We start from the raw sequence: 11943 nt of genomic DNA, 5'->3' as shown, positions 1-11943 counted from the left end.
TATAATATAGAATATTATAACTATAATTCTATATATAATTTAAATATAATTCTATCTATAATGATTTTATTATAATTATTACAATCATTTATATTTCAATATCATATTTTGATATTATAATTTCATATTATCCCACCTTTCTGTAGAATCATGGAATTGCCCAACTTGGAAAAGACCTTTCCAATCACCAAATCCAATCATTTTATTGGCAAAAACATTCCCGAAACCTCCTGGAGCAATTCTCAGGAGCAGCAGGATCTTGATCCCGCTGTTTTAAATGGAATTCTGTGATTTCATGGATGTGGCTCCAAGGATTTCCCTGCCAATCCCGCTCTGGGTGAAGATAAATAATCAAACTGAGCAGCGATCTGGGATTCAATTGGGATTTAATCCCAATTTCCTGGGATTTCCTGTGTTTTCCTCCATGTCTCAAATCACGGATAAATCCAAGCAGTGCCAAGGAGAGGAATTCCCATGGGAAAAGGGCGACAACGCCCCAGATTCCTCCCTATCCGTGAAAACAATTAACTTATTTCCATTAAATGAATTTATTCCAGTTCAATTAATTAATCCCAATTAGTTCAGGGTTTTTTTCGAATGTGGAATTCCTTACCTGAGCAGGAGGGACCTGGCAGCTCCTCGGGGATGCGGCTGGGATCAACCTTTGTCCTCGGGTTTTATGGCCACTGGAAGCTGAGATCGGCGTTTTCCGGTGGAGCCGGAGGGGATTGGACGGAGCAGCTCGGGAAAAGGTCCGGAAAAATCCCTTTCTGCTTCCTGAGTCCTCGCCCCGGAGCTGCGAGAGGTTGGAATGTTCCTCCTCATCCTCCCGTGGGAAACCATTCCCTGCTCTGCCAGGGTTTAGTGGGAACAGGGAGGGGAAAAGAGTTCCGTGGACCAAAAATTCTGGGAAAAAAGGGAAATCCCAGAGTTTTTATGAGCGGTGGGATGAGACCATGCTCAGTTTGGGATTTCTTTTTCCCTGGGAATGGTGTTGGGTATTATCCTGGTTTTCTTCCTTTTTGTCATGGAAATTCCAAGGTTGGTTTGGGGTCATTCCTTTTTTTTGGGGGGGTGGGGGAGTTTTTGGAGGGGGGAGAGGGGCAAAGTTTTTCCTGGTGTTTTTCCATCTTCTTTTGCCATGGAAAATGTACTGATGGGAATTTATTGATTTATTAAATCATTATATCAATTTTTAAAAAGTAATAAAAATACAACGCAATAAAATAAAAATAATGAAAATTAATAAAAATTCATTGATTTATCTCAAAAAAAAAAAAAAAAAAGGGAGGGAGGAAAGAAGAGGGAAAAGGTTCCACACCTGAAAAAAAAGTCCTCCCTGTGAGGGTGGGGAGGCCCTGGCACATCTTTCCCAGAAAAGCTGTGGCTGACTTGGAATATGTTTTTGGAATATGTTTGGAATAGTTTTGAGGAAAAGCCCCACAAATGATCAGAAAGCAGCTGGTTCTGATCTCCCACCTGGAGCTAGGACTCAGCATTCCATGAACCCCGTGGATTGACAGGATGGTCCTCGGTGTGGAGAGGGAAAATCTTCCGGTGACGCCAGCCCTGATTTCCTTGGATTGGGAGAATTCCAAGAGATGCATCCAGGAGGTGATAAAACCATGACATTTATCCGAGGAAACCCAGTCCCAGATTCCCTGGAAACCTTGTAGAAAGTTGAGGTTTTGTGTCCTGGCTGTGTTTGATCCCTCCTGGAATCACCAGAAATCCCCAAATTTGGCCTTGCTAATCAGTCCTGAAGGGTGGGAATCTCGTAAATCCAATCATTTTCCAGCTCCCTGTGAATCCTGATTTCTCCCCTCTCCCTAATCCAGAAATAAAACTGGTGCGGGAATAAACAAACCTGGAAAATCTTGGAACGTTAAAGCTCTACATCCCACAATTTTTCCATATCCGTGGATTCCCCCCTGGGCTCTGTGTTGTGTATTCCCGATTTTAGCTCTGAGTCCTCCCGCTGGGAACATCCACCCCCAAGTTGGGATTCTCCACTTCCCATTCCTGCTGTTTTCCAGATGTTGGAAAACCAGGTTGGAAAAGGAGCTGCCCTGCCCAGGAGACGAGGGTTTGAAACCTTTTCCTGCTGCCCTTTGGATCAAGGTGTGTCCCAAATGGAACCTGTCGGGATTGGCTGGAATGCTGCATCTGAGGGAGAAAAAGCCTTTCATGGTCAAAGTCCCTTTTCAAGACTTCCAGGATCGAGTGCAGGAACTTGTGGAGTCTGTCCCCTCACGGATGTGGAAAAGATCCGTGTCCAGGGAATACAGAAATTCCACAATTCCATGATCCACGTGGAATTTAACATGGATATTCGGGATCTGGCTGTTCAGGAAAGCCTGGCTGGAAGAGAAATGTCCACGCTGAGGGGTTTTTTGGAGAACACTGAGCTGGTGGTTTGTTCCTGATGTCCCCCAGGGAATGATTCCAGGTTGGAATTTCTTTTTGCCTCGATGGGAATTCCTGTTATCTGTGGGTGGTTTTAAGGGAAGTTGTTAAAGATCATTTCATTTTAATTTCTTTGCTGCCTTAATTGAATGAATCAAACAATCTGCTCATGCCTAAAACAAACCTATACTGGGATTTGGGATTGAGCCATGGAAATACTGATTATTGTTTCTATGGAATTTATTTTGGTTTACTCTATTTAAATTAATTCTTAGCCTTTTTCTTCCGAGAGTGTTTTTTGGGTTTTTTTGGCAGCAGCTGGATGAGCTCAGGTGTGTCCAGGTGGGCACCTGGCTGGGATGGGGAACAGTGCGGCAGCAGGAGCAGGACGGGGATTGTCCCACTCTGCTCGTCACTGGGCACTCTCCAGCTGCAATTCTGGGCTCTGTTCTGGGCTCTCCAGTTACAGGATGGACTTGGAGGAGCTGGAGTGTGTTCAGAGCCAGGAGCAAAGATTGGGAAGGGTCTGGAGAACTCCTGAGGGAGCTGAGCGGGCTCATCCCAGAGAAAAGGAGGCTCTGCGGGGACCTTCAGGCTCCCCACAACTCCCTGACAGGGGGGCAGCCAGGGGCAGGTTGGGATCAGCTCCCAGGGAACAAGGGTTGGGATGAGAGGAAACGGCCTCAGGCTGTGCCAGGGGAGGGTCCAGCTGGACTTCAGGACGAATTTCTTCCTGGAAAGGCTTGGAAGGGGCTGCCCAGGGAATGGTGGAGTCCCCACCCCTGGAGGTGTCCAAGGAAGGGCTGGACGTGGCACTTGGAGCTCTGGGCTGGTGACAGGGTGGGATCAGGCACAGGTTGGACTCGGTGGCCTTGGAGGCCTTTTCCAACCTCAACAATCCCAAATGGACGGGCCTGGAATGACCATTTGAAAGCAAACTCCTGTTCCTTAGGAATTCTGGCTCCGTTTCTCCCCTGCCCGAGGTTATCCACATCTGCCTGGGCTTGGATTTAGTCTGGGAATCACAACTCAACTGCCTGAATTTCATTACAAACAGCTGGTCCTGCCCTTTTCCTGATTTCCCTCAAAGAGGCTGAAACACCTCAGAGGATTTCCCCATAAATGCAGAGAAACCAACGGCTCTGGTTCGATTCCCTCTTCCCGTTGTGTGTCTGTGCTTGGCAGGAGCCTGGTGAGATTGTCCCTGGATATTTGGGTTATTGATGTCTTCCCGAGCTGCAGAACGATGGGATCCAGATTCCGGCCAGCAGTGACTCTTCCCATCCTTGTTTTCCTGCAGATCATTCCCGGGGTCACAGGTAATCCCTGGTTCTGTCCCAATCCCAATTTTATTTAGGAAGGGAATTCATTCCCAGCCTAAATCTGTTTGTTCTCCCAGCTCGTTTTCCTGGCATTCCCACATCCCAGTTTCCCACAGGAAGCGCTGATGGGAACTTTGATAAGCACCAACTCCCAACACCATTCAAGGTCCCTTCCAACCCAAACCATTCCAGGGCTGGATGATCCCAGCATGGGCAATTTTCCCATCTCTCTCTCCTCGCAGGCCAGTACAGCATAATTCCTCCTGACAGCCCCGTCCTTGGAGTCGTCGGGGATGGAGCCGTCCTGCCCTGCCAGTTACAAGGCAGAATAATCCCGGAGAAACTTTCCATCCAGTGGATCTTCTCTGGGAGCTCCACAGAAAATGCAGTGGCCACTTTTGATGGGAAAAATCCTCAAAATCCATTTCTGGAGTTCGCGGGCTATCGGGGCAGGACGGAGTTTTTCCCATCGGAATTCCACCAGGGAAATCTGTCCCTTCTCCTGAAGAACGTCCGTCCCTCAGACCAAGGGAAATACACCTGTGTCATCTTCCTAGACAACTGGTACAATGAGGTTGTGGTGGAACTGGATGTGGCAGGTGGGTGCCAGGGAAGGAATTCCTGCTTTTTCCTGACACTGAGCCGTGCCGTAAATCAAATCTCTCCTGATGGGAGAGCGTTTTAAAATTCTTCCCAGGAGTTAGCACGAGAGACAAATGGAGACTTTTCCTGGAGTTTCACTGCTGCCAGATAGTTGTTTATTAAGTCTTATCAGAGAAAGAGAGTCACTAGTGTGACCCAGGCATAACACAGAGCAGAGAATGCAGGAGAAAAGTCTAATTATCAAATTGACACGGCCTTTTAAAGATAATTTAACCAATGGTTACTAAAAACATATATTATTTTCACTTTCCTCTCAATTATTCAGTAACATGGCCAGGAACTGTGGAATTTTTTGTCCAATCATCTCAAATTACTTTTACTGCAGAATATGGAGTGGTAGAAGAAGGAGAAGAAGGTTTGGAGAACAACAACAATCCTCCATTTTGATGTTTTTTGCTCTTACCTATTTACTACAAAGAGAAGCCCAAAACCTCTAAATTTTCACCCTGTGACAATCTCACATAGTAGTCTATCACCTAATTCACACCACTGTATTTTCTAGTTCTTGTCTGATCGTAGGCAGTTTTTTCCAAGGTTGGAGGTCAAAACAGTGTTGTTTGGGGGTAAAAACCCTTCAAAACAGGCAGAGAAATATTCTCGGCCCTCTGGGTTCCTACATTTTCCCATGAAATCAGAGGGATCTCCGTGATGGAGATATTTGGATTATTGATGTCTTACCAAGCTGTGGAACGATGCAGGTCCACATTGCGACTGTTCCCATCCTTGTTTTCCTGGAGTTGACTTGTTGGGTCTCAGGTATATCCTGATTTTGTCCTGATCACAATTGGGTTTAGGAAGTTCAATTCCCTGGGAGTCGCCTGGAGGAAATTCCAAGGGTAAAAGTAGGATGTTTCCTGGGTTGGGATAAGAACAGTTTAATAACTGAAATCAACCCAAATCAAAACAGGAAAAACTGGGAGGAAAAAGAAAATGACACAAAGAGAGAGAAAGAAAAGCCATGAAAAACAATGGATGGTTGGCATCATTCCCAAATCTGAGGCAGCTCCTCAGAGAAATTAACTCCCAACCAGCGGGAACCAGGATGGAGAGGAAGAGCCATTTCCCAGCAATTTAATGGGAATTAGAGTTAGAAATCTGATTAATCTGCAAATTATCATGGAGAAATCCATGGAGACTTCCTGCCATGAGCCAGAGAATCCCGGGATGGGTTGGGTGGGTCCTTCTCAGCTCATCCTGTTCCATCCCCTTCCATGGGCAGAGGCACTTCCCACCATTCCAGGATGTTCCAAGCCCTGTCCAAGCTGGCCTTGGACACTTCCAGAGATGGGGCAACCACAGCTCCTCTGGGAATTCCATTCCAGCCCCTCTCCACCCTCCCAGTAAAGAATTTCTTCCCAATATCCCGTTTGCTCAGGGAATTCCTTGTGTGCCCTTTGTGAGAGCTGGATTTTTCCCGTTGTGCAGCTCAGGGTGCCGAGCCCTCGGTTTTCCTGGATGGACACGCTGGGAACGGCATCAGCCTCTCCTGCAGATCCCAGGGATGGTTCCCGGCGCCCTCCGTGGTTTGGCTGGACAGCCAAGGCCAGACGCGGCCGGAGGAAGTGACCACTCGGAGCACTCCGGGCCCTTCCTCCGGCATCTTTGATGTCGTGAGTTCCATGAGCCTGGAGCCGGGATCGGACCAGGAAGTGTCCTGCAGGGTGGTCAACGAGGTGCTCAACGCCACGCGGGAATCCCGAGTCCGGATTGCAGGTGAGTGACCCCTGAGGGATCAGCCGGGATCGGGCGGTGGCTGCTGTCCCTTGTGTCTCCATTGACCACGGAACGATCCTGGGCCTCGGGATCAGCCGGGATCGGGTGGTGGCTGCTGTCCATTGCCCTTGGAGAGATCCCAGAGCCCCAATCCCAGGCCAGTGACCTGTGGGAAGATGAATAATGTGGGAACAAATCCCTCGTTGTGTTCTGGTGCATCCGAGATCTATTTTAGCTTGGAGAGGGAAGGATTGGGACATTCCAGTGGGAGAACACAGACCCTGCAATGGCCTGGACGTGGAGGGAGGGAGGGATTGGGACATTCCAATGGACATTTCCCTACAAGGACCTGGACACATGGAGGGTGGTTGGGCACTCAGAAAGGCTCCCAGGGAAGTGGTCACGGCTCTGACGCTTCCCGAGCCCATGGATCATTCGGACAATGCTCCCAGGCACAGGGTGGGGGGATTTTGGGGCTGTGCAGGGCCAGGAGGCCACAGAATCCCGGGATTATCAGCATTGGGAAAGGCCTCCAAGGACATCCGGTCCAACCATTGGCTGGTGCTCACCAGAGCTCCGAGTGCCATGTCCAGTCATTCCTTGGACACTTCCAGGGATGGCGACTCTGTCCTTCCCTGGGCAGCCCCAGTGGGAATTGATGATCCCTGGGGGTCCTCCCAGGGATATTCCCTTCAGGATAATCCATGATTCCCACAATGTGCTGATGGGCAATGAGGAATATCCGTTCCCATCCCTTCTCTCTCACCTTGGGGCTGATTCCCAGTCTGGAAAGTTCTGACAGAGGGAGATCCTTGGGGGGTTTTGTTCCGACTGCAATTCTACTGGAAACACTTTCATTTCGTAATTCCATTTCTATTTTCCAGATTTCTTCTTCCCTTCCCCTTCCCCTTCCACTTGGATGATTGTTTCCCTCATAGTTTTAAGTCTGGATTTGGGAATTATCGGGGCTATTATTGGTAAGTGTATGTGTACATGTATATGTGAGTATTTCCACAGATGACGGGAAACTTTCAATTCACCACAACCCAAAACTCAAATATACGCTGTGAATAAAATAAACTAATATAAATTAATTTTATTCTGTATCATTTTCCCTACTGTTTCAGTTATAATTTTTACATTGTAAATTACTTTTTATTTTAATATTTTAAAAAATTATGAATTATGAATTAAGACTGTGGTGTTAAATAATAATTGTAGGTTAAGGACGGTCGGAGACGAGAGATCTCTGAAGGCAGATCTTGGGACACATGGTTTATTGCAAAGGGCGTGGGTATAGGGGCACTGCTCAGAGCTGCCAGACTCAGCTCGGAGCAGGCCCAAGAGAGCAAGCGGGTAAGAGAGAGAGAGAGAGAGAGAGCGAGTGTAAGAGTGGAATGGAATAGAATAGAATAGAATGGTGAAGTCCTGGTTACAATACAATAAATCATCTTCTGTACTGAATATTCTAATTGTCACTAACCAATCTAATACAAGATACAAATCCTATAGCATTTACATACAGCCTATAAGAGTTCTTCTATTACCATAGAGTGTTACATCTTAACTTCTAAAAACTACTCTTTGGACCCCTTCTGCTGAGCTAGTAGGGTCTGCTCTGACCCTTGGACCTGCCTGCAAGCAGAGGGTATTGTTCCATCAAGAGGGGATTGCCTTCAGTCGGCCATACCATTGTTTTCCAGTTGTTCAGTAACTAAGACTTGGTATTTCAAAAGTGGCTTTCATTTCAATGTCGCCTGTAGTTTTCATATTCCCAAAATCTTTTGTCAGGCAATCATATTTATAAGGCTTTCCTGTTTCATCTTCCCCAACAAATAATAATAATAATAATAACAATAACAGTAGTAGTAGCAGCAATAAAAAATGTAATGGAGTTAAAATTTTTAACATCCAATTCAGAAATACAGAGGGAGAGAGATAAAATTAACACATTCATAATGAAAATGAGGAGTCGGGATACAGGGACTATGACATACTTGCAGAATAGTCATTTACCTCCTGGCATCATGGATTTTTTAATACAATTCACATTATCAACTGAGACAACTCAAAATTTTGTTTTTCTAGGTACTTTTGCACAAACCAGGAAAGCAGTGGAGTGAAAAAGCTCAAGAGAAACCCAAAATAGAAATAGGAAGCTGATATTTGATATAATAAAATAAATATATGAGCTAGAATAAATATTTTAGAAATAATAATATAAATATTATATAACCTGAATATATACAATATAAATATTTATATAATATAGATATATTTATAAAAAAATGGTTATATAATATAGATATATTTATAAATAAATATAAAGAAATAATTTTTATAAATAAATAATAAAATAAATATATTGTAATCTATGTCTATTAATACATATGTGTATATATGTACATTTATTATATAAAACACCACTATTAAATTCTACTATACAATTATATTATACAATTATTTACACGTCACACAATTCTATTGTACCATACACAAATATCATCAATCCTATTTTATAATACAGACATCTTTATATATGTATAGAATACATGTACATAGTATTTACTATAATTTAAGTTTTCTATAAAATATAAATATATACAAACATAGAAATCTATGAAAACATAGATATCTTTGGCAAGAAAGCAGCCTATAGTGTGACAATAATTCAGTTAACATCTCTAGTATTAGACACTATCATTTTTCAGTCACTGGTTGGTCTTCCAGGAGCTCTTTATTCTTCAGGGTTTTCCTTCGTCTTCCCACATTGAAAAAATCTTCTGCCAAAATTAGATAGGAATAGATAAATATAGAAATAGAAATAGAAATAGAAGTATAGAAATACAAGTACAGAAATCTATAAAATGAAATAAATGCAGCCATTTTCCGCAGAACTCCTGGGGTCAACTCCCAAGGAGCATTCCAAACCCTTTGCTGGGTGTCATTGATTGTCCCTGATTTGCTGGGATCAATAATTAACTTTTGGATCTCTTTGATTCCAGCCAGGTTGAGGAAGAAGGCGAAGAAAGGAAAAAAGGAAAAGAAAAAAGAAACCAAAGGATTTTGATTTCTGGGATGTGAATCCCGGTGGGATTCGATGACCTTTGGTCACAGGTTGTATTTATTGACCCCTCCAGTGTGCCCCAATCCGAGCAGATCTTGAGGGGCCATTAATTTTATCAATATTAAAGATACTAAATATCCATTCATTAAATAATTTACTAAAATATGAAACCATGAAATTCTAAATATTATTGACACTATTATAAAAGTAGAAAGAGTAAATTAATAACATCAGAATATTGTTATAATTATTACATATGAGAGTATTTAATGCATAGACATAGGATATTGAGTGATCTAATAATGCGTAATTATTATAATATGTAATTAATTATTTTTAGTTAATTAAGATATCAAAGGTATGTATTATAAATTAATTACTTAATATAATTAATATCGAATAGAACAAAATACATAATTATTAATATTACATGTAATACATAATTCAATAGAGCTTTATTATATCATTGAAAAGATATATAATATATACCTTATTATCATTACATTGCAAAATTATTAAATATTAAAAAACAATACCAATAATTTGATAATATTTGATTGTGTTTTAACCTTCCAATGATTCCCTGACCCATATCCTGCTAAAGTTCTGCCAATTTTTTTGGTCATCAGCCTCAATTTCCCATGAAATAATGGGAACAGCATTGACAGCTCAATTATTCCAACTAGAATTGATTTCATCTTTTTTTATGGAATTAATCTTCATTTACTACATTCTCTTACATCATTATTGAATTCTTTTCAAACCCTTCTTTAAGTTTGTTGAAGAAAGATGAATTCCAAAGTGGTCAAGAAAACACCATAATTGAAGATTTTAGCTGTGAAATTCATTAATTCGTGTCTCATTTCTTTCAGATGAAGGGAGTGTGAAGGCACTGCTGAGTAAGACCAATTTTCCTGCTCCTTGCATTCTTCCAGGGTGCACATCCCAAAAAAAGGATGGGGATCTTTCTTATGTATTTACGAATAAGTCTCCCTTTAACAAAGGCTCTTGTGACATAATTGCAAGTTTGATTATGAATTCAAATTGATTTATCTCCATTGGATTCATTTTCCAATGGGTTCATTTTCCAAGAGATTCATTTTCCAATTTCCGATAAAGCTCCTTGTTGATGCTTCAGGAATTGAGGACAATGAAATAGATTAAAACCCCATCTCATCATTTTTTACTCCTAACATGAAAAAACCAATTTTTTCAATGAATTTAAATAAATTCTATTTTGCTCCTGAATTACATTTAATTCACTTTGCTGCTACATTTTACTCCTAAATTGAATTTAATTAATTTTGCTCCTAGATGTTACTTCTGAACTAAATTTAATTAATTTTACTCATAAATTTTACTTCTAAACTAAAATCCCCCAATTATTTATTGATTTTTTTCACTTTTTCCTTGCATTTGTTGGTCGACTCAGAAGCTCAGAGAGAGAAAAACGAAGCAGGTAAATCCATTTCTCCAATTTATGTTAATTATATTAGTATTAAATACAATTATTATTATTGTACAATTATTATTCATTATTAAGCAGCTCCCACAAGCCACTGAAAGAGCAGAAAATAAACTCCGGTATTTTCCCTTTATTCCAGTTTATTGATTTCTATTTTATTTCAATTACTCTAAGAAACATGACTGTGATTGGGTCCAGTTCTGAGAAATTTGGGATCATTTCCTGCTCCTCTGGGAATTCTCTGCCTGGAGTTTTGCTGATGGAGATTCCTCGAACCCCAGATTTGCTGCTCATGGCTTTTTTCCAACTGGGTCACAACTCCAAAAAATATGTGGGATGAAACTACATGTCCAGGGAAGTCCTGAGCATTAATTCCATGGAAAGTAAGGAAAATACCATGTCCTGCTGCCCCTGATCCCTCAGGATCCCCACCTGGAGAGGACTTGACTCCTCCAAGGAGGGCAAACCCTTTTGATGAGTCGCTCTCCTGAATTCCTGAAAAGCAGGACCAGTGGCCCTTGGGAATCTCATGAGGCTGAATGAGGCAAAGTGCTGGGGATCACTCCAGGGTGGGAAAGAACGGATCGGGAGAGGCCCAGGGAGAGGGATTTGGAGAGGAGAGGATGGACATGGCCCATCCCAGGAATCCCCTGGGAGAGGGATTTGGGAGGAGAGAATAGACACGGCCCATCCTGGGAATCCCCAGGTCCAGGGCTCATCCCCAGCAGCAGCTGAGGGGGAATTCTGTCCCTGGGAAGGATGTGGAGCTTTTGGAGCAATTCCAGAGGAGGCCTTGGAGATGATCCAAGGGATGGAGCCCCTTTTCTCTGGGATCAGCCTCGAGAGCTGAGTGATTCTTAAAATCCCTTCTAACCCAATTCCAGCATTTTATCCCAGCATTGGCTGTTAGAAATTTAAGCCACCACATCTTATACATGGAAAATTTTAAAGGAGAAAATGATTCCAGGGTTTGTGCAGCACTGGAATTTCTTCCTTGGGGTCTCAGCCCCTCATTGGCTCCTCGAGTTTTCATTTCACTCATGGAAGTTTGGTTTTTTTCACAGCATTGCTTAAGAAAAGGAAACGCCTTGGTAAGAAAATGTTTTGTATCAATATTACACATTATATATTATATATTAATTCATAATTTTATTGTTACTTAACTGTATATAATGTATTGCATTCAATTATAGTTTATATAATTATATACAATATAATAGACACTATTTTTATATTATTATATTATATCCATTATTCTATTCTGTATCACACAAACCTCTATGAACTAAAGTCAGTGTTGAGCTGAG

General features: G+C 42.2%; 1 protein-coding gene across 1 annotated transcript; it reads left to right on the top strand.

The window, feature by feature from the left end:
- The first annotated feature begins 2231 nt into the window (after positions 1–2231).
- On the top strand, positions 2232–9174 carry LOC125318963 (butyrophilin subfamily 3 member A2-like). The gene is made up of 6 exons (XM_048289930.1): positions 2232–2449; positions 3592–3725; positions 3971–4327; positions 5817–6104; positions 6989–7081; positions 9110–9174. The coding sequence occupies exons 2-6, from the start codon at positions 3653–3655 to the stop codon at positions 9172–9174; spliced, it is 876 nt and encodes a 291-aa protein (XP_048145887.1). The 5' UTR covers positions 2232–2449; positions 3592–3652.
- The last annotated feature ends 2769 nt before the right edge of the window (positions 9175–11943 follow it).

This window comes from Corvus hawaiiensis, chromosome 33, assembly GCF_020740725.1.
Source record: "Corvus hawaiiensis isolate bCorHaw1 chromosome 33, bCorHaw1.pri.cur, whole genome shotgun sequence".
In the NCBI taxonomy this organism is placed as follows: Eukaryota; Metazoa; Chordata; class Aves; order Passeriformes; family Corvidae; genus Corvus; species Corvus hawaiiensis.
Note: the sequence above shows the minus strand (reverse complement) of the source record. Positions and strands in the feature narration are given on the sequence as shown.

What these genes read in the sequence shown, in the direction of transcription:
- LOC125318963 (XM_048289930.1), top strand. Translation starts at nt 3,653, where the DNA reads ATGGGATCCAGATTCCGGCCAGCAGTGACTCTTCCCATCCTTGTTTTC. An exon ending in GATCATTCCCGGGGTCACAG is followed by an intron (nt 3,726 to 3,970) that starts GTAATCCCTGGT and finishes CTCTCCTCGCAG; the next exon opens with GCCAGTACAGCATAATTCCT. An exon ending in GGTGGAACTGGATGTGGCAG is followed by an intron (nt 4,328 to 5,816) that starts GTGGGTGCCAGG and finishes CCCGTTGTGCAG; the next exon opens with CTCAGGGTGCCGAGCCCTCG.